The sequence below is a fragment of the Otolemur garnettii genome, unplaced genomic scaffold, assembly GCF_000181295.1.
Source record: "Otolemur garnettii isolate 467f Iridium unplaced genomic scaffold, OtoGar3 scaffold00006, whole genome shotgun sequence".
NCBI lineage: Eukaryota > Metazoa > Chordata > Mammalia > Primates > Galagidae > Otolemur > Otolemur garnettii.
The window spans coordinates 28,810,176-28,833,794 of record NW_003852401.1 but is presented as its reverse complement, the minus strand read 5'-3'; the positions used below and the strand labels follow the sequence as shown (position 1 = coordinate 28,833,794).

Genomic DNA, 23,619 nt, shown 5'->3' with positions numbered 1-23,619 from the left:
TGTTACCTTATTTTAAAATCCTCATTACATTATGTAGAACTGTAGACATTTTCAAATCCTCTCAATAATAAGGTCACAGGAATAATTATATCTGCATCCAGTTGACATAAGGGAATATAAAAAACAGTGGAGATATTTGAGCTATTGCACAAATGTAAGAAAGAGTAAACTATAAACATAACTTCCTTTAGCAAAGAACTCAATCTCGGAGAAGTTATGCTTACACCCCATTTTAGATCAGATAATTTTTAAGTGAATTGTCATAATGAAGAAAGCTTTTAAAAATGGCGAATCCCTTTGTCTCATAAAGGCTTTGTTGGGAATACAAATGATCATCCCTTTTAAAAAATCTGATTTTATATGAGATGTTGTTTTCAACTAAGCCCACATCTCTCTAACTGCAGTCAGTAAAGACAGTCTGGCTCAGGCAGCCCTTACTTGTCTCCCTAATAGGCTACCTTTTCTCTTCCAGTATGTGCGTGTATCTTTTGATACAAAACCTGATCTCCTCCTACACCTGATGACCAAGGAATGGCAGTTGGAACTTCCCAAGCTTCTCATCTCTGTCCACGGGGGCCTGCAGAACTTTGAACTCCAGCCAAAACTCAAACAAGTCTTTGGGAAAGGGCTCATCAAAGCAGCCATGACAACAGGAGCATGGATATTCACTGGAGGGGTTAACACAGGTAATTGGAAATGGCACATGGAAAGGCAGTTTAAGACCATGGGAACATTGTGCTTAAGATAATTTTCTCCTGAGGTTAAATATGTTTCTGTTTTCTCACCTCACCCTACCGTCTATCCACACCCACTGGTTACCTTTCCCTCCCTTACCTAAGTGGTGTTTGCACAGTTATTTCTCAGCCAAGAAAAAAAATCACTTACACAAAAGAAATAAGTTAGTATCTTTAATAGGTGACTACACAGAATTTTTAAACATGACTGGTGAAATTCACCAAGATATTTCCCATAGCTCAAGTTGCCATATAAACATTCAATCATTCCTTATGCAATGACTACTGCTTTAAACTGGAAACCCTACCTATATTCTTTAGGCAATTTCAAATTTGGTGCCAAGTTGCTCTAATTTTTGTAAAATGCCGTTTTCTTCTGGGTCATAAACTGTGATGGAATAGTCTAGGGTATTATGTATTTATTATCTAAAATATTTGATTAAATCATCTCCGCACCAATAGAAGACACACCTCAGTCTAAATTCTAAAGAGGTTTTCTTATCTGCCAAATGAGTTTCTGTTTTGTGATACAGACACCATGCCAAATCAATTCTTATGAATCCACTTACAGTTAAGTGCTTATCTGCAGAACATTATTAATGGGCACCAGATAATGTAATAGCTGCCTATAAATGTTTTTGCCGTATTTTTCCAGCTTGAGTCCTAAATGCCAATTGGACGTTTAAAGTAATAGTGCAGTATATTAAGGCAAACTTGTCACAGGGTTCAAAGTCTGTGCACATGGACATATTAGAAATCAGTGGGATATTTTGAACATAACTCTGGACCAACTAGTTTTAAATCACATGTTATCTCAATGTTGTTTATTTTCTTGTTTGTAGTTGGGATGATGTTTAAGTTAAAACCAGCATTGAGAATTCCTCTAAATACCAAGAATTTTTGAACATTTAGCACACAGCTGAATAGGCATCTTTAAGCAGTGAAGTCTTCAGACTGGCCTTGCTCAACATTATTACATGAAATCCTGACTCAGTCTGTAAACTGACACAATCTTAGAATATCTGTTAGCCCTTTACTGTTTATCCTGTAGTAATCGGATATGTACAGAACAATTTTTTTTCAATGACTGTTCAACTATTGGGTACCATGACTTACTCTTGGCTAAGTAGACATCACCTGCCTTTGATTATTATCTTTTTGCTTTTCTGTCATACAGAGAGCAACTCAAAGGATTTTATGAGCTCAAAAGAAATTCTTAATAGTCTTCTGTTTCTAGAAACTTGAAACATTGCTTACTGTTTTTCTTCTTTAACGAAATGTGTTTAACATCAAAAAAAACAATGTATATAGCCTAAATACTGTCAGCTAAGGAGTTCACCTCTGCCTCATTCCAGGCTTAGCGTTCAGTCCAGTACCCAAGGTGAGGTTCTTATGATAGAATGGTGAGAAGTGATGACAGAATCATGCAGACAGAGGGGCATGCTTTGAAGTTAAATATCCTGTCCAGGGCTGGCCCTGAAAGGAGATTTGCATATTAATAGGAATCAGTGTAATATAATTTTCACAGGGTTACTTTCTCAGGGTTGTTTTTATGAGCATTTTTTTTTTTTGGTGGGAGTTGTTTGTCTTGCTTTTTATCGATTCTCAGAAGACTTGTAGATAAACTAATAAGTGAAAATTATCTTCTTTCAGTGTCCCTGGCTTAGCTCAACATGGATTAGTAGCTATTTACATGATTTTATTACTTAATTTTTAAAAAGAGATTCTTTCTGTTTGATGTTATGAATATTTCAGAAGTGAGTTATTTAAATATGTACATCTATTCCCATGATTTAATTGCCTGGTGTGTTCTGTGTGTTTAGTTAGTTGGGAGCACAGTGTCTGAGCTTTTCCCTGGGACCGCCCCTGAGGTGCAGGCAGATGAGGAAGACACTGACCCTCCAACCCTCCCCTCCAGGAGTTTTACTGTTAGAAGAAACATCTTCACAGGCAGTTATGGTGCACTGCAGAATATGTTAGGTGACATTTTGAGCTGCGCAAAATATGCAAACTGTTAACACATTCAAACTCAACATTGATATAGGAGATAGCACTGGATATGAAGATTTCCTTCAGGATGGGGGGGAATTTTGATAAGTGGAAACATCTTTTCTTCAAGAATATATCTTTGAGTCTCCCATAAAAAAATAGCCAGGTTAAAAGATTAAAAACTACATCTTTTTTAAATGGCCTCTAAAAAGGTAAGAGTTAGGTGGCCTAATACCTTGTAAACTGAATTTTCTCACTTTTTGCTATGATGAGGAAAGCCATGTTTGGCAGAGGAGGAAAATAATTAGAATAATAAAGATTAAAAGGTACATCTACACATTTTTAACAGAAGTCATCCACAGAATAGGCCAATGTTTTCTTTATAAGTAGTTTCTTCACATTATGTGTCTACAAGTAGGAAGATAAGAAAAAGTTTAACAAAATATGAGCTATTTGAATGACCTTAGTTGATACACAAACTGTGGTCTAAATTTAGTATTATATGTGGTGGTTTTTATATGTTACAGTCAAGGTATTGATTCTTAGCTGTGCTAGTGAATCATTATGCTCATTATATAAGAAAAAGATTCTCTAAGTTTAAAGAATTGCATTTGTTATTTTCATAGATGTATTTTTTGTTCATGTAAATTAGCATATGCAATGCTGGAGTTCATGTGTAAGTCTGGCAAATGCATCTGGCATTATAGGCAAAGGTTTGTGTTCTCTCTTAAATATATGTAGTTTATATAGAAATGTGTCAAAATTTTTCATTCAGTGAATTTAACCTTGGGAGAAATAATTATCTAATTTCCTTTAGAATAACAGAAAGGTGCTTATTTTAAAAGATAAAATTAGTTCTTCTGTCCTTCCTCTTAGGTGTTATTCGTCATGTCGGAGACGCTTTGAAGGACCACGCATCTAAGTCTAGGGGGAAGATATGCACCATAGGTATTGCCCCCTGGGGAATTGTGGAAAACCAGGAGGACCTGATTGGAAGAGATGTAAGTCCTAAGAGCTATCCCTTTCCATGACTTCTCCTAGAGGGGATATTGGAAGAGTAAAATATAATTAGCATTCAAAATGTGCATCTTATGGTACTCTTTGAGTTCCCACCTCCCGAGAAGAAACTCATGTTAGAAATAGTTTATTGGGCAATTACTTATATTCCTAAATCTATCTATGCAAACTCCATGTCAATTCTTAGATCGAGAAGGGTCTCCAAGAATGGAGAAGCAAGAATCCAATGTATTCATTTCTAATATAAAGGCAGTAGATGATCTAATACAAGGTGGGGGGTATTAGGGGAAGGAGGGAGCAGGAGTTGAGGAGGAGGGAGGTGGGTGGGGGAGTCACAGTGTATGACACACCTCTTGGGATCTCTGTTCTTTCCAATGGTCTCTCTCTTTTAAAAAAAAAAAATCAAAAAACAGGTTATTACCAACATCCCTTAAAAAGTTGTTTTCTCCTATTAACCATTGGACTTTTTCCTCTACATAATACTTCTCAAAATTTCATTGATAAGGATTGCAGTTATACTATATCAAAGATTGCCATACTTTATTTGCTACTTTTTTCCTAGTAAGTTTAACAATTAATTATCTTTGTTCTCGACATCAGCAACATAGTTTTTCCTTCCCAATCAAGGACTGCCATAGAACAGGACAAATGTGTTAAGTAGATTTTTTTTTTATTTTTTTTTCCTATCTGCGCCATCAAAGAGGCTAAGAATTGGTGCTAAACCGCTTCTTCTATTATGAAGTACGATGTAGTTACATTTCATTTCAATCTAACACAACAGATGTAGTTTTTTGAAATATGATGCAAAATACTTAAAATTAGAAATAAAGTCATGAGACACAAGCACTAGACAAACTCTTTAAATCCTTCAGAACTTTTAAGTGCTAAAAAGTGTCCACCTCAAGGATACCAAATTGCAGGTAGAAATGCTCATTTATCCTGAACACAAAGGATAAGAAATAAGGTATCAGTTTATTAGCATAATGTTCTCTTAACTGAAATTTTCATACAAACTGAAATTCTCAGGTCAAGGGGTGGCCTGACTGGAAAAGTGATTGTTGCTAATTTTTTCAAAGTATCTGGGACTTTCACAGAATACACTTTGGGTAATAATTGCTTTAGATTCCAAATTGGCTTTTAAATTAATTTTGAACAAGAACAAATATATTTCTTAAAGAATTAAAATATGCTAAAATGCCTTCGACACCAAAACCATTTAATAGTGTATTTTATGTCATTATTTGAAACATAAATGATGATTCCGAAGTCATTCTGAAATAGTCCCAGCTTCCGGATCTCTACTGCAAATCTAAATTATATTACTTAACTTAGAGGAGAGAGGCTGGTCTGGAACCTTCTCATTTGGGTGCACTATGTATGAATTAATGACAGCTGACAATTTCTTTATTCAAGATAACTGTGACCAAATCATTCTCTCAGTTGCCTGAGCATTTGTAAAGAGTGCTGGCCTCTGGTCTCTTGCCTCTTTATGTTATTTTGTTTGTTCATCTTGTAAAGCTTACATGCTTGCAAAAAGACAACACTTCTGTCACAGGTACTAACCCTGCTGAATTAGAAGGTCACTCCTGATTCTTCTCCTCTGACTCCAACTTTTCCTCTGCTTTCACCTTCTTCTCATGCTCCTCTTTGTTCTCTTCTTCTTCCTATTTGCTTCTTCCCAATTGCATGCCAATGGGAGCTCAGGCATGCCAAGGGGATTTAGTGACATTTTCTGACTTCCCAATTAAAAAGGGTTTTGATCCCAACACAAAGGGTGAAAAATGTTCAGTAAATGTGTGTGTTCATCATCCCTGTTCCTGGGGGTCAAAGAAAGGCAAGTCATGGCTCACAAAGAACAAGATGAGCCCTTAGAAAGACATTCATGAAAAGAAACGAAGGTCTCAGGTTGTAGAAAGCACAGAAAAAGCAGTTACGTTTTAGTTTTTCAGTAACCTTTGACCAACATCTATTGACTTTTGACCACTCTAGTACCTCCATAACTGGGAACTAGAATATGCATAGGATGTCTCAGGCTCTTGCGTGAAATAGAGCTTGTCGTGTTGTGTTCTAATTTACAAATTATTTGGAGCAAAGAACTATTTTAGGCATATAGGATTTATGACATAATTTGAGGTAGGGATTTACACGTGTTCACTGTTCGAATGTGATGGTTAAAAAGTAACGTGAACTTTTTAGGTTGCCATAAAAAGAGGTACTTGAATAACATGTTGGTGAAAATTCCCCTAAATCAATGATCAAATCGGGGTTGTTATGTCATAAATTTGCTGTGTAGTGACATTAATTTTCGTAGCTAGCTTAATGTAGTGCCTTCTACCTTTTCTCTTTTATTTTATATCATCGAACTTACATATAATAAACATCAAAAAAAGAAACCTTTTAGCATGAGATGTCAGTTGGAAGAGAAAAACAAATGTATTATTAAAAATCTTTACCACTTCAGAGTTCTATCAAAATGCAATCATTTGAAGAAATAGAACAGTTGCATTCTCAGTCAAGTCTATGTCTGTACTCCGGAATAATGTTGAAAAGGTCCAAAACAAAGGTTAGAGGAAATCTAGGAAATTTATTCGAAACAGGCACAAATACAAGGTTAAAAGAAAGACTCCATTTCTTAGGCCTGCTATATTGTTACAGTGGATTTATTTCTAAACTAATGGGAAATATAAATTATTTCTGTGGTGCTAGCTCTTTTAGAAGTACTTTTAAAAGCTGAACATTCAAGTACTATTAGAATTCTTTTATTGATTGATAAAATTAGTTAGGTGCAGCAATTGCTATTCATCTTAATCTCTTGAGAATGCGCTAGAGAGGTGAACACTGGTCTTAAACCTAAAGGAGAGAATTTACTTGCCCTGGGATCTGCTTCTGGATAGTCTGAAACATTCTCCTCCACGGAGTCTTGTTTCATAGCTAGACTTGAGGGCAGAGAACACATCTCTGGATTCTCAGAACCCAAGTTAGAGCCTCACATTTAGCAGGGCCTCAATAACTATTAATGAAGATGGGTTTGAAATGATGAAATCCTAGATACAGAGAAAATAAACATTATGGAAAAGATGTAATGATGAATGTTACTGAGTTCACAACTTCATCTCTAATCATATTCCCAAAGCTACATTATACTATTGTGACAATAATGGGGACATTTTTTTTAACTAAGCATCTTGATGTAAAATTGCTCTCTTATGTAGCAACTCAAGGAGGGAGGTGGGAGTGGTGCCTGGGGCTCAAGAAGTAGGGCGCCAGCCCCATATACCAGGCGTGGTGGGTTCCAATGTGGCCCTGGCCAAAAACTGCAAAAAAAAAAAAAAAAAAGGAGGGAGGTGGATGATGAAGCATCAGCCTGTTGATCGCGGAGGCAAAGCAGGGTGGAATGAGAACAGGCCTTTCTCTAAGGGCTTTGGCAGATGTATGATCTATCCAGCTGAGTGACAAAAACAGCCTGATGCCTTAAATTTAAATGTTTCCACCCCATTTAACCAAATTCTGCTTTCTCAATTAATAGATCCAAACAATAAACTTTGGTGAAGAACAATGCTGTAAATACTAAGACCATGATCATTTTTTTTCTTCCAGTTAGGCTTGAAAACATACACAGTTTCGATTATTAAGGTTAACTCCCCCTCTGGGATTTCTCCATACTATTTCTATGGTCCTTTTCCTCCATTACTGTCCATAATCCTACATTTCCATATTTAGCTCAAGGTTCACTTCCACTGAGATGTCTTCCCTGATTAACCTCACCCATAATCTCACATCCCTGATTGTAAATCTCCCACAACTGTCTTCTTCCCCAGCTGTCAGGCTGCTATAACCAAATACCACAGACTAGAGGTCTTATAAACAACAGAAAATTATTTCTCATAGTTCTAGGGGCTAGACAGCACCTTCTGGCTGTGTCCTCACATGATAGAAAGAGCAAGGGATCTTCCCAGGCTTCCTTTTATAAAGTCACTAATTCCATTCACAAGGGCTGCACCCTAATGATTTAATCACCTCCCCAAAGCACCACCTCCTAACACCATCACCCTGGAGGTTAGGATTTCAACATATGAATGGGGAGTGGGTTTAAATATTCGGTCCATTGCACCAATTTAATTCAAAACTCCCTAAACAGGAATTGAATTGTTTTCTTTGTTTCTTCTTAACCCCTATTGTAATACCTTGTATAAACAGGACACATTGACATAATCACTAAAAGTCTACAAAATGTGGATTCTTCACCTCTAAGTGGATATAAAAACACTTTCTGCTTATCTTTATGCAATTTCTATGAGCATAATCATAATAATAGTAATTATAACTCAGCGAGCTCTTATTTGAGTATGCTCTAGGATTGCATATATTAGCCTTATAAGGTATTACTATACCCCTTTCATAGTTGAACTGGGGTTCAATACACTGTAATACCCCAGTTCATAGTAAACTGAACAAGATTTAGAACCAAATCCAACTTTTTCTAAAGCCTATAATTTCAAATGTTATTGTGTCAAGTAAGATATAAGAAAATAATATTATGTTTTTATTGTCAGTTGAGGTATCGACACATATCTTATGCCTGTAAATTGAACTCAAAAATAGACTCAGTGAATGATCAGAGCTCTTTTTTTCTTGTCTTGAGAGAATCGTGACCTGGATAGATAGATTATGAAAGTACCAACAGTGTAAAGTCAAGAAAGAATGTCCAGTGAAATATAATTTCATGTGACACATTTTAAATTTAGATTTAGAAAACAATCTAATCAGATCTGTGTCAGGTAAATGAACAGTTTCTGAAGCCTGTATCATTTGTCTTTTCCAAAATCTAGATTAACAAGACACATACCAATTTAAACATTCAGACATAATCACAAGAAAAAGCTCTTTTCATTGTAACTCGAGGATGGAAATTGTGTTTGCGTAGATTTCTAACACATCATCTTATGTGGTTATTAAGTTATTTTCACATTCAATGATATCTTTGACTTTCCCTAAACTGTAGATTTATTTCTCCATGTTTCATAGCCTTTAAGAGTTCTTACGTTTAATTGGAAAGTGTTCTTTTGATGCTGTCTTTATGTTCAAGCCAAAGAACATCAAGTTCAATAACACAATTGATCGCTAATTTGGATGTAGTTGTCAAGTAAATACATTTGTCACTTATTTCTGAGTCAAGCCAAAGATGACTTCATTTTGTAAGCTCACAAAACTTCCCAATATTGGCCCTGGCATGGGGTTTATTGGATTTTTTTATGGTTAGGTTAGGTAACATGTATCTGGGACTGTGAGAGGAAAAGGCCAGAGAGAAGAGACCCCCCCAAAGCTGTCACAGTTATGCAGGCGAGAGCCAGTGCCTAGAGAGCCTGGACTTCTCTCCTGTTCTGGGCTCACTGCCGTGGTAGCAGTTACACTCACTCATATGGCAAATGCATTTTTCGTGAAGACAATTATGAGTTTAAATTTGGGCATGTTGAGTTTGAATTTCCTTTGAGATACCTAAATGAAAATGTCTGGCAGGCCAGTAAGTATATAGAGTAGAAAATTTAAAAGCAAGATCTGGCTGCTCATGTAAATTTGGAAGGCTTCTCATATAGATGGCAATTCAAGCCTTCACGATGGATGGAATCGCCACAGGAGAATGTGTAAAGTGAGGACAGGGAGAGCCTACACCTGGATTCCAATGACCTCTAAACTTTAGCGAATGAGCAGAGGACTAGCAGCCTGCAATGGAGACCAAAGACATGTCTGGGAGGTAGGAACAAAGCCAGACAGAGTCATGGAAGCCAAGGGAAAGATTCCTTCCCTTGTGCTTCAGGAGGATTGAGAAGGGCAAAGCCAAGGACTATTGAGAGGCTAAGGAAGGTAATGACCTAGGAACATCCATCTAGTTCATCAAAATGGAGATCAGTATTGGTCAAGCTATGTCAGAAGAATGATGAAGAGGCACACACATTTCTACGGGTTGAGGAAGGAGAAGACACGGAGAAGCAGAGACAAACCTTTTAGAAATTTGTGACAAGAAGAGATATGAGTGGCCAAAGGGAGCCATTATTTGAGGTATTTTTTTCCCTTAAGATGAGGACACCCTTGAAATTGTTGACATGTTGATGGTATAAAGGGACATAGGGACAAAGGGGAGATCACTGATGAAGGGGCACAAGGTGACAGCGTCCAGGACCAAGAAGTTAACCCCGAGTACTCTTGGACCTGAAGGAGAAGAGGAAGGAACACATATTTAGGGGGTTAGGAGGTTGGTGTCAGGATGTTGAAGGAGCCTTAGCCTGTAAGTTTATCATTTATGTCTAAAATAACAAATAACAATAATAATACTATTAGCGCTTTTGTAGAGTTTACTGATGTCAACCCCCCTCTAAGCACTTTCGCACAGAGGTTGTCATTTCTTTCTTTCTTTCTTTTTTTTTTTTTTTTTTTGGTATTACTATCATCTTCATTCTTTAAACACTAAGGGATCAACTTGCCCAATGCTTCATGACTAGTCAAGGATGTTACTGGGGTTTAAACCTAGGCTGCCTACCTCCAAAGACCGTATCCTTATCTGTTACCAAGACTGCTTCCCTTAATAGCAGCTCCCGTTTATTTGGGTTCACACTTCATTGTCCTATGAGTTTTATATCTCAGTTAATCCTTACAATAGCTAATGAGGTGATTATAATTATTATTATTCTCCATCTACATATGAAGATACTGACACACAGAGAATAAATTCCTTTTTTAGGGTCACCCAAGTGGTAGGTGTGTAGGAGCAGGAGTCAGACCGTGTGCCGAGAAGAGAAGGGATAGTGTTCAGGTCAGAGGTGTGAGGACAGTAAGTGGCCACCCAAATAGTACAGAGATCAGAGCTGGTGAGAGGCTGGAGAAGCAATGCCAGGCAGCTCAGAGAACTCAGGCAGGGCAGGGGAGGGGGCCTGGAGGCCATGAAGTTACGATGCATTGATCTGTCCAGAATAAAGGAGAGAGGATAGGTTTTGAAGCCTTAAAGAAGAAGGAAGGTAATAATACACTGTTGTGTTACTTATCTATTGCCTTACAAAAAAATTACATCAAACATAGTAGCTTAAACAAGAAGCATTGATTACCTCACAGTTTCTGAGGGCCAGGGACTTGTGAGTGGTTCTGGCTTGGGGTCTCCCTTGGAGTCACACTCAAGATGACAGTGGGGCAGCATCATTTGAAGGCCCAAATGGGGTTACAGTACTCACTTCAAAGCTGACTCACTCACAAGTTGCTATAGGAGTTCCTCTCCATGTGGACCTCCTCACAGGGCTGCTTAATTGTCTTTACAACATGGCACTGGCCTCCCCAGAGCAAGTGACCCGAGAGAGAGCTAAGGAGAGCCCTTTTAGGACCTCATTTTACAAGTCATGTGTCATCATGACTGATTTATTCTATCCCTTAGAAATGAGTCACTGAATCCAACCTTGACTAAGGGAAAAGGTTCAAAGAACTCCTGAATATAAATTAAAATCACACCACTGATACATGGTAAATTCTAAAGGATGTAGCCCATTTGGGGAACTCAAGAGCCTCTTTCCATTGCCAGTAGGTCCTATAGCTGAATGGTCCAGGGTTCCCCTCAGGATGGGGCAGAGGGAGATGAGTCTGTTGGAGGAGAAAGATGAAGTGAGGATTGTGCTGCAGAGAGATAGAATTGTTCCTCCTATGAATGTTAGTGGGAATCACACAATTAACATCCCTGAGCACTCTGGAAATGGAAATGGATTGCTGGTTTCTTGCTTGAGTTGCTGAGCTGAGAGGCTACATCTGGGTTTCACTTACCACTGAGCTGCCAGAATAGGAAATAACCAGCCAGTGTCCCCGCTGGCTCTGGCCTCTCCATGATTAGAGACACGCAGAGCCTTTCTTTTCTTCATTCCATCTCTCACTCCCCATGTTCCTTTAGCTCAGACGCAGAGCTGCTTCTCACTTCTCAGCAGTATCCCCTCCTCTTCCCAGAAACGGATGCCTGATCCTAAGAGAACCTCGATACTCCTTTCGTTTCTCTCTCTCCAAAGCACAGCCCCAGTTTGCTTTCCTGACCTCTGCAGACATACAGTTCTAGAGGACTCATCTGGAAATAATCTGATCAGCTGTCAAAAGGATTTTAATGCCCAGCTGAGCTGCTGGCAAAAATGTCCAGCAGCAAAACCAACCGTGGTGTGCTCTATAAAGTTAAAATCAGACCGGCTTCTCTGTCTTCCCTTTCAATGTCCCCTGGCCTATAAAGGAATTTAAGACTCCACATGTGATATAGAGGAAACAGTGGGATTAGTGAGGCAAATCTGACTGAAACACCTCACTTCTCTGAGCTCCTATAGTTCCTCCTATACAATAAGTGTAAAATGGATTAATCCATGGAAAATTGTCTGTCACAGCACCTGGCATGCAATAAATGGTCAATAAATGCTAAAAGCCTCAGTTAAAATCATGGTGCTATTGGAGAGAAAAGCATGACTCTGGGCCACTTGCCAGGGGCAGGATGGGATACAACTCAGTAGTGGGATTGCAGAAGGCCGGTGACTCAGGGTGGCACACAGGCCTCACCTGGGAGTCTGAAGTGACCAACCTGCCCTTTCATTTTAGAAAGCACCATAAAATGGAAGGGACCCCTGGACATGAAAGAACTACTTTTTTTTTTGTACGTAACACACATGGAAAGTTATTGTTCTATGGTAATTAGAAAAGAGCAGCTGTACTTTTTCACTGTTTAGACTCAGTGGTAGAGGTAGGAAGCCATCAAAAATGACAGTCAAGTCTTCGGTTTTGCAAATGAGAAAACGATTGTCCAAGAAGTTTCTTTTCATGAATGTATTTGAACATTTATTGTGAGCTATCTCAGTGTGTGATTATGTGCCTCCTCAAGCCGACATAATAGTTACCACATCCTATTTCCTCAAGAAATGACTTTTTTTCTATTTATCTATTGGTTTCATATTAGTATTGAGTTCATTGGATACTTTTCCATTCTTATGATACTTTACTAAGAAGAATGTGCTTCAGCTGCATCCAGGTAAATACAAAAGGTGTAAAGTCTCCATCTTTTTATGGCTGAATAGTATTTCATGTGTATCCTCAAGAAATTCTTAATGAGTGAGTAAAGGAATGAAAATATGAATTTAGAGCTTTAATCAAGGTTACAAATTAGAAACTATAAAAACTAGAACTGGAGCCCCCCACCTTCTCCTGACTTCCTGCTTAGTACTCCTGGGTGATCCCAGAACACACATGCAAAGAGCCAGGAAAATTCAAGCTGCTTTCTAAGACCAGCTTCCACGTCACTGATCTCAGCCCTTCCTGAAGCATGAGTGCAGCACCCTGGCAGGAGCACGTGAAGCCTGTTTAGATTTCCACAGTGCAGTGTCTCTGAGTTAATTCCCTCCCTACCCATGGTGAGGATCCTCTAAAGCCTTGTATGAAAGGGCCTTGACCTTCACTGACCCCTTAAGTAGCCCTCACTTCACCTTGTGGGGGCCTTTTTGTTTCAAAGTCAAGGGATATAGAAGCCTTGGAACCAGAATTTCATCCATCAGCCAGTACCAGCCAGTAGTATATGATAGATTAATGAATGAAGAACTCTCTCATTTATACTTGAGTAATGACAAGAAAGGCACAATATCATTACTTAGAGGTGCTCCATGATAATCAGAGAGCATAAATGCCTAAAATCCATTTCCAAGCAAATTTCCTTTCCAAGTATAGGTACTGTTACATAAGATCGGATAATAACGTTCATATGAACATATCCTGCAAAAAGCGCTAATACCTCATTGCTGAACAGCACTACGGTCACCTTTGAAGTACTCTCCTTGGGAAGCTGTGCACCAGCACTAGCACCCAGTTCACTCTTCAAAGCAAATTTGGAATTTTTCTTCTAGCAGGGCCATCACAACTGTCACCGTATGAAGGTCTGACAGTGAAATTCATGAATTCATCCTAGAAAAAGTGCTGCCTACTTCACTGCTGAACATCACTGTGATCACCTTCGAAGGGCTCCCCCTGGCCATCTGGTGACCATAGTGATATTCAGCAATGAGACATGCAGCCTTTTGTCTAGGATGAGTTCACTAATTTAATTGTCACACCTCCTATAGTAATAGCTCTGATGGCCATTCTAGAAAAAGAGCTCCAAAAGTGCTTTGAAGGGTGGACAAGGTGCCGTATCCGCGCATAGCTTCCCAAGGAGAGCACCTCACAGGTGACCGCAGTGATATGCAGCAATGAGGCACGCACATTTTCTAAGATGAGTTTCTTCATGAATTTAAACGTCTGACCACATAGTTACAAATCATGAAAACGCACCTGAAAAGGACCTTTCAGACGTCATTCAGCCTTTTTCAACTCTGAACTATAAAAGACAGAAAATTATTTGATTGACTGTCCTATATTCTTAGGAAAGAAAGAGAACTCTTATATGCAATGAATGCTGGCAGGGGTGTCCAACCTGTGGCCCGTGGGCCAGGCTGCATGTGCAGTTAGTGTTTGTGTGTTTAATGTGTGACCCAAGACAACTCTTTTTCTTCCAATGGGGCAGGAAAAAAAAAAAGGTTGAACACCCCTGGGGGGCATTAGGACTTAATTTTCCCAGGAAACCCTGGAGGAGAAACATGCTGCAGTAATCCAAAATACCTACACATTAATTGTGCAAAAGCTGTGTAATAATTGGGATGGTGCCTGTGGTGCAAAGGAGTATGGCACTGGCCCCGTATACCAGAGGTGGCAGGTTCAAACCCAGGCCCAGCCAAAAACTGCAAAAAAAAAAAAAAAAAAAAACTGTGTAATAATTGTTCTTAGCCCCCATGCACATGCGCACCCGTGTGCGTAAACACACACACACACACACACACACACACATACACTCTTCCAAAAAAAGTTGTCCTCTTTTCATGATCTCTTAACAATGAAAATGGTTGCATTACTTCCAAAATTTCTTCGGAGAAAGGAAAAAATTCATTTGTATTCATGTTATAAATAGACACTTTTTTCCTACTTTGGAAACATAACAGGAAGATCAGCAAATCTTTTGTAGATATGCAAATATAACTTAAACAAAAATAGACTGCTGGCATGTTTGTTATGAAGAATACTAAATGGATTTTGTAGGCAAGTTAGACCAAATTGCATTCCTCTGAAGTATTTGCAAAGTTCTTTCTAACTTTGTAGTTAATCCACAAATAGAATCAGACCATCACCCTCTGAGGTGCTTGGGAGGACATGGCAAAGAAGAAACACTTCGTATGTTTTGCCAACAGAGTGTTGATTTTTTTCTCTACTTACATTGATTTAAATCTCGTGGGTAAAACAAAAGTCACTGATTTATCTCGTATCATTTCATTTTGATCACTGGTTTACAATCAGAAAATCAGCTCGGAGTGGGTAAAAATAGAACAGAGCTAGAAGTTATAAATATTTATAAAATGCCTACTGGAAGTCAGGCATGGTGCCAGGTACTTTGCACATAGAATCTCAACGGATTCTCATTAGGTAAGTAGTTTGATCATTTCCCTTTTGCAGAATTAAAAAAGTGAGACTCAGATTCACACAGCCATTAGAAGAACTTGGATTCAAACAAGTTTCTGTGATTCATATGTTCAGGAGTGTTCCAGGATTCGGCACATCTTCCTCCAATGATAACTAGAAACTAAAATGGGATATTTTATTTATTTTTCAGATTTATATCCCCTATAATTTAGCAGACAACCTCTCTGCCTTTAACTTGCCTTCACATAAGATAAAAGAAATGAGGATCATTGAGATGAAGAAATTAAAATTCATGACTGATCCTATAAATTTGACCCTCTTGCCATGACTGATTCAGATGTCCAGTATTCTCAAAGAGCAGCTGAGCTGTGTTTCACAAGGGAAGGGAGTCAAGAGTCAGAAGACTGAAGCACCAATGTCCTTAGAATCCAGTAATGGAGAAAACAGATACTGTGTACACAGCATAGATAATGGTCTTCTTCTATTCTTGAATGGTTGTAATTATACCAGTGTGGCCCAGAATCGTTTTCATCCCTTTATTTGTTTTAAAATTCACTTTCACTGACAGTCTTTATGTAGGTTCCTAGGAATTAAAAAAATGTGGACTCCTGTCTTAGCCCAAATATCTGGGGTTCACTTTCATACACACTTTAACCTCTAGAAAATCTGCTGTTCCCAGCCCTTCACAGACTGCTTTGGGTCTTTCCCCCTCCTTCACATGGGATTTTGCAGGAACTGCTATTAGGAAAGAGAGAACAGTACCAAAGTGTTTTCTTTTGTTCGAAAGCACAGTGCAGAAGCACTTTAAGAATAGGAGAAAGTCTTTCTGCTAGGCCTCTTTCAAGAAGGCATTAATTTTTATTAACGTGCACTGTGCTGTAGAATGAATGTTTTATGATCAAAAATGAGGAACAACAAAATGGGAAATTCAACCACAAGAAACTTGTGATAGAGAGCTCAGGATGGTATTAGCAAACCACTGTCTCTGTTGTATTTTAGGGGACTCTCAAGCACCCATCTAGGCAAAGGAGTAATTGATTACGGCTCCTTGAGATTACAAGAGGCAATATCAGAAAGTTATGGGCTTCCTTTATTAATAAGAGCCAGCTAAAATAAAGCTATGAATTAATATGGTAATGCTATGTTAACAAATGGGGCATGTATTAATAGGACCGAAGACTATTTCAAAAGCTCAGAATTATATACACATTTTGCATTTAAATGAGGTTAATTCCCAAACAATTCAGAAAAGATTTTTTTTTTCAGCTTTGAACAAAAGCATGTCTCTCTCAAGTTTGCATACTCATTTGTTCACTGTTTATTGAGTACCATTTATTTGCTAGGCTCATAGAAATGCCGGGATTTTGAATCAGCATCAAAGCCTAGAAAATGACTTACATGAGATCTTCGCCAGTGAAGAATGACCTTCCTAAATCACTTTGTAATTCCTTTAACAAACTATATAGCTTTTTTTTTTTCAATCTTATAGCTTTTCATGGTGAGTTATGACATACTGAGAAGAACGAGAACATCTCAACTCTGTAATTAATGTACACACTGCGTGCACAATCAAATAGAAACACAAACCCAGAAGCATTTCTGTGCTGTCAGTGTTGATGATTCAGTACAGTAATAGCTGTGCTGAGACCGCTTAGCAATGAGCCTACTGTTTCTTTTCATAGTCTTGCATGAAGTTCCTACCTAAATATTTTAGAAGTAGATTTCCAAAACATCATCTTATGTTTCCATTTGGGTCTAAACAGTGTGGGGAAGGAAAAAGCATAGATTTTGAAATCAGGCAGACTTGTGTGTGAATTGTGGTCATATGTGTAATACACTCTTTTTACTTTATCTTGAACATAATACCATCTACTTTGCAGGATTGTTGCGAGGAATATAGATGACGTCTATAAGGCAACTAGCTCCCAATAGGTTCTGCTTTTCTTTTTATACCGAAACTCTGAAAGACCACGCTGACATTACTCTGTTTTAGGTAGTGTAATTCACCATGAAATTAAAACAACAACAACCCCCCAAAAAAGGGTACACTAAAACAGAGGTGAACATTTTGGGCCTGATTCATATTTGTCTCACAAGAGACAAGCTTATTGCCATGAGGCCTCACCTGTTAAGCTTTATCAAGCTTATTTTACAATCAAGACTTCCATTTAAATAAGGCATCTAGTGCGAACACTACTGATTCTAAAGAACGGATCTTCAGATTAATGAATGGGTTTGAGAGAAAAGATCACGTCCCCCAGCCCCACCATCCGCTAGCACCACATCTGCTGTGCTTATTCCAGTATAAGCATGAGAGAGAAGGGAACAAAAGAAAATTACTAGATTTAAAAATTATTTAGGGTTCATGAGCAAATAGAAGATCAACTTCAATATGAAACAATCGTTGACATGCCAATTTTTTAGTACAATGAAACTACAAACTCTATTTTCTGAATAAATGGGAAAAGCATGGTCTTCCTTTAAGCATGGTCTTGCTTTGAATGGAACTTTTGTCCTAAATCTTACTTCTAACCCAAAGGACAAGGATATAGACCCTACTTGCACTGTACCAAAGAATGATGTTCTTTCTCTCTTTCCCCTGTCCGATTCTCCTTTTCACATCCTGTTTTCTTTTCTCTGACTTCTGCCTCTTCCTTCTGATACCCTGCAGGTGGTCCGGCCGTACCAGACCATGTCCAATCCCATGAGCAAGCTCACGGTTCTCAACAGCATGCATTCCCATTTCATTTTGGCTGACAACGGGACCACTGGAAAATATGGAGCAGAGGTGAAACTCCGGAGACAACTGGAAAAGCATATCTCACTCCAGAAAATAAACACAAGTAAGTAGGCTGTTGTCCCCCCGTCATGCCTCAGAGGAAGTATGTTGAAAGTGAATAACTTTAAGTACGCCAAGCAGCAGTATTATAGAAGTTGAGCAAGTTTCGTATACAGGCTATAATTTCTCCTGGGTTGCTGATAAGAATGAGAGGAAGGCATCCAGATGAGGACTATTGGAGGTGTAAGAACTGATTACACAATTGGTAGATTCAAGCTCCATTTATCATGTGGGAAAAATTCAACAGTACCTGAGGTTTATAGATATAGATAAGCTTTCTTTCTAACCTTCTCCTACATCCTTTACATGGTACTGTAAGGAGGACAGGCACCGGAGAAAAATGGTTTCCATTTACTATAAAAGCTTTTTTTTTTTTTTTTTTTGGTGGCACAAAGAAAAAAAGAAAAAGAATCAGGTTTTGATCTTAGCATGGCTGTGGCTTTGTGAAGGCATTTCACATTCTCTAAGCCCAAACATCATGTGACATTATCTTGATGAAATTTTAATTCTTTTAATTTTATGTATGTTTCATTCATTGCCTCTAGACACGTGTGTATTTAGATAAATGTGTGTGTGCATACAAACCACATAGCACACATCACATGGTTGTACTAATATCACCTCTCAAGCACATCCATGCTTTGTGCTTTATCGTGTAAACATTTGTTTTATCCATGAAAAGGTAGCATCCTAAAAACAGCAGTGCTCCCCAGATCACTAAGTGGCTTGCTTTTAAATGTGATTGAGCTATGAAAACAATTTACTGCCTCTGCTTACAAAATAAAATTCAATTAGTTTTCATAAAGTAACAGGTGAGGCTTCATGGCAAACTCAAACTTTGCAGTAATTACATCTTCCGTCAGAGAAACTTTGTTCTAATTGATTGAAATTCCAAAGCTTATCATAATTCTAAAGAACAAAAGATACTCTTTGGCTAGTTTACTTTTCCAAAGTCGGTATAATGTGACTGAACTTGTCCAAATCACTTTTCTCTGAACTTTTCTCTCCATCTATCCCATGTGGGTCTTTCTATAACCGCTTCCTCCCAGAACTGGTCTGTGAGATCTGTCAGACCACAGCTTCTCCTTCTGATGCCTCTGTTGTGGTTCCGATGTGAAGGGTCTACTATCATTTAAACAGTCAAGTTTCATAGTTTTTTCACAACAAAGTCTGGAACAATAAATTTTGGCCTAGGTCTGAAATAAAAATTATATTAGGAATCTGCTTTCCCCAACTGTCTTTGGAAAGAAGAAACAATATCATCCCAAGGTGAACATCTTCTGGGGGAGGAAGGAGAAGAAAAGACTAGAAAACTCATCCAGAGACCAGCAGAGGTCAAATTTAACAAAGCCCTGTTAGCAATGGGTGGTGGATTTGTCTGTAAATACCAAAACTGAATTTCATTACTCTCTTGGATAGAAAGGGCAGATTAATGCATTCAGTGTTATCTACTCGGGTTTCTCATAGGCTAACGCATTACTTTTTTTATACCCTCAGCTTGAATATGAGGACTTAAAGAGGAGTGAGCTGGAAGCTAAAGGAGATGGGAGAAGGGAGACAGAATAAATTCAGGGTCAAGTACAGTACTCAGCAGTGAGACAGAAGCTATCTAGACAGGCAAAGTGTGTCATTGTGCCAGGCCTGGTGGCAGCAGGGCTGGCTAGTCACTAGAGTGGAGAGCAGAGCTGGGGGTGTGGTTGTGTAAGCTGTGCACAGAGCAAAGCAGATGAGAGCTGGAGTGAAAAGCCAGCCAGGGCTCTGTTACTCCAGCCTTGTGCCTTCCTGGCTGTGCAGAGGAAATAGCACCTTTTTCTGAGTGGTCTTAAGGTGCCTTTCTCCAAAGCTCCCAGAGGTGTAAGCTGTGCAGGTGGCCTGGCAGGGAGGCTGTGGACAGCTACTCTCCATGGGAGCACAGCCCAGCAGCATAGAGCTGAAAATCAGGCCACACAGGTGGTCAAGAGGTCAGCCAAGCTAGATCTACCCAGTGCTAGTCCTTGCATAGTTCACCAGGGACACAACACGTCCTTTTCACAGAGACACCAGCCCTTGCTAGCTTATCAAAGCAGGTGAGGACACAGTGGAGACCCAGTCAGGGGACTAGATTACAAAGAAGAGGAAAGGCACAGACTCGGCGACCGGGAGACTCACTTACTTTCAGGTCTGTTATTCGTAGCTTCATAGAAATCCACAGAATCCAGTTTGGTGAATATAATTAAACAGTAAGGGCCCTGAGGTCACAGAAACCTACAAGGATTAGGAATTTGACTTTGACCATGAGTTTTAGCGGCTAATGTCAGGAGTTAGCTGCAGTTCTACCCCTGAACTTAAAGGACAAACAACTTATCTCAGTTTGCAGGGGACTTTCTCGGGTTTAGCACTAAAGTCCCATGGCCCTGCGTCCTTTGGGTCCCCTGCAAACCTATACGAGGACGGTTGCCCTTTAAGTGAATGACTCCTAAGTCCTCAGGTCAACTTTCCTCCTTACTGTACTGGGCCCTAAAGCAGGGAGGGAGCAGCATCCCCTCAGAGGGGAAGGAGTGACCCAGGCTCTTTGAAGAGCACAGAGCAGGACCTGGAGGTCTCTGTTCAGTCAGCAGCAAAGTGAAGCGTCCACTGAGAACGCAGCGGCCTCCATCACAAAACTGAAGCAGACAGGGAATGAGCCGCCTGGGCCCTCACAGGAAGCAGCAGACGTACGAGTACAAACCTCTTCTGCAGCTCCCAGTCGGTATTTTAGAACAGCCAATCTACTTATAAAGTAGGAAAACTACATGGTTCTTCCTTTTAAAAATAAAATTTTATTCTGTAAGTACATCCTAAAATTTCCATTTGTCACTCCTTTATTGTTTGCTACTTCAAAAGTCTGGGAAATCTAAAATACAACTATGGAACTCGATTTCCTGAAAATGAGGCACTAGGTCACAAGGATATCATCCACCACCTCCTAAGCTCAGGACGGTCCCTGGGGTGTCTAAACATACCCGGCATTTTCCTCATCCAAATGCCATCCCTCCTCATCACTTACAGGTGGCCTTCCAACTGGAGCCACCTATCAATGAGCCCATTTTCTTACGTAAATGACATCATCTTCTGAAGAATGTTTTCCTTACATATTATGTATGGAAAGAAGACCCTAAACCCTCCTCACCATGACAGTGATCACGGATCACATCTCAGGCACATGTTATCCCTCCATGCTTTCCGTGCTTTCCCCCCGCTCCGTACTGCCAATAGTTAGGACGGAGCACCAACCTCACTTCTTGATGGGCTTTGGTGATAAAAGAGAATCCTCTCAGATATGAGCTGTTACCTGCTTCCCAGTGCTCTTCTATCTGCAATTTACTAAACTTCAAATTTAATAAGGAACAAATTTCTCATTCCTTTACTAAATAAATATCTTGTTCAGATCTGACAAGTTAGGAGAGCTCCCTTGTGCTTTAAAATATCACTCTAGTGTTCTGTGTAAAGATTAGACTGAGGTTGGGGACAAGATTAAAAAACAATGAGATGCTTTCGGGAGGCTATTAATGATGTCGGCGAGAGATGACAACGGTTTGAATAGGGATGGTAGCACTAGAGATAGTAAAAAAAAAAAGTTGTAGCAAAAGATGCATAATTTAAAATTTACTATTCTAACCATTTTTAAGTGAACAATGCATTGGCATTAATTTATATTTATGTTGTTATTGTACAAACCATCACCATCGTCCACCTCCAGAACTTTTTCATCGTTTCAAACTGATACTCTATACTTATTAAATAACTTTCTTCACATCAACCCCTCTGGGAAGCCACTGTTTTACTTTTTGCCTTATACATCTGCCTATTCTAGGTACCTCATGTAAACAGTATTATATAATATTTTTTCTAAGATGTATTTTGAAGATAGAGCATAAGAGAGGTTGGTAATAAATTGAGCATTCAAGGTAAGGGACAGATGCATCAAGGGTGCTGCTTAGTCAGCCTCAGAAATACCAATGCATCCTTAAAGCAATGAGCCTAGATGAGATCCCCTAAGGAGTGAGCATTTATAGAAAAGCAAGGGGATCGAAGACTAATCTCTAGGGAATTTGAACAAAGTCCTTGAGAAGATGGGAGGGTTACAATTCCATGCACAAGTGAAGAACAGGAGGGAAGGCAGACTGTATAGGCACAGATGTGGGTAGGGTAGAATATTTTCTGATGGGACAATCAGGTGGTTCTTTATAGATAGCTTCTATACCTGGTATCTAAGTAACATAATACAGGAGGTCATCTGCTGAGAGTATGAACAAGGAGGCAGTATTGGACACTAAGGACATAGAGACCTACATTCAGTTCAGAGACTAAGACAGTGAACAGAGTAGGAAGAAATAGAATTCACTCGCAGCCCACTTGATATCTGTGGTTGGAAACTTGGAGTAAATCTTCAGGGTTGTGGGGGTTTGGTCCAGCCATCTTAGGCTGCAGCAGTAGAGTAGGCATCAGTTTGGGATTTTGCCTGGCACATAAGAAAGAGGGAGAGAGAGGAAAGGGAGGGAAGCCAAGATATTTTCTGTATACTCGTGTCTATGGATGAAAGAAATGTGTGTCTGGCATTTGAAAGAACCTAAAATCAATAATCGAACAGGTTACGTGGAAGCACAGGAAGATGGTTAAATGAAATATCAGAAGTGACCCATCCCTTTGAAGTATTTACATAAACAAAATCCCATAAGAAACAATTTTTAGTATCTATTTTATTGTTATTCACAGAAGCCGAATCCGCTTAGCATATTGCTAGGAATATAGTTTGAACAGCTGTTCGATAATCCTGTGTGAGCTGAAAGGATGAATACCCAGGGACTCCTCCAGAAAGCAGCATCTCCATGTCCTGATGAGGATTCTAAAGCCTAGGCATTTATTTTAGGAACATTTTTATTATTAAAATATTTCAAACCAATGTAAAAATTAGAGAATATTATTACAACCACCCTGTATAACTGTCACCCGTTTATCGACTCCTGACCCATCTAATTTCCTCTATCTATACTTCATCTCTTTCTTCCTCGGGACAATTCTGAAGACAGTCCAGACAGCATATCATTGGACTCATAATTATTTTAGTACCAAAACATGTTTTTAATCTCCTGGCCGTACCCAGGTTAAATTGTAAAAATATTTCCTTAACTCAGTAGCAGCATCAAGGCAAATAATTGATTCAAGAATTTTTTAGCAATTCTTTCAAAAGCTAAAAGCGAGGCAATGCAATATTGCATGCTAAAATTCATCTTCACTACTTGATAAGTGCTACTCTCAGCTCGCCAAAATCTATTTCAAACAAATGTTACATTGGAATTCTTGGAAACAAAAGTTAGAAAAGTCCCCAGAAATGACAATTTCCTTTTTTTAAGTGTTTGAAGGGAAGAATATAACTTTTGGGACAAGAGAAAGTCTTTGGCTTTTGCCAGTGATGTGAGCTGACAGAGACGGGGAGACCTGGGAGTTCAGATCGTCACCTGTGTCTGTGAACCAGGGATAATAGTTCCCCTGTGCTGGGATGAAACAAGTGAACATATGAAAGGC

The 23,619-nt window shown here is 39.0% G+C and overlaps 1 protein-coding gene across 23 annotated transcripts in view; it reads left to right on the top strand.

Annotated features, from left to right (window-relative positions):
- TRPM3 (transient receptor potential cation channel subfamily M member 3) overlaps positions 1–23,619 on the top strand; it is a 559,493-nt gene that overhangs the window by 276,527 nt on the left and 259,347 nt on the right. For all 23 annotated transcript variants that reach the window (XM_003782940.1, XM_003782943.1, XM_003782941.1 and 20 more), the window contains 3 exons: positions 473–686; positions 3,600–3,724; positions 17,908–18,079. In XM_003782940.1, coding sequence (XP_003782988.1) covers positions 473–686; positions 3,600–3,724; positions 17,908–18,079 — 511 coding nt within the window. The remainder of the gene's footprint in view (positions 1–472; positions 687–3,599; positions 3,725–17,907; positions 18,080–23,619) is intronic.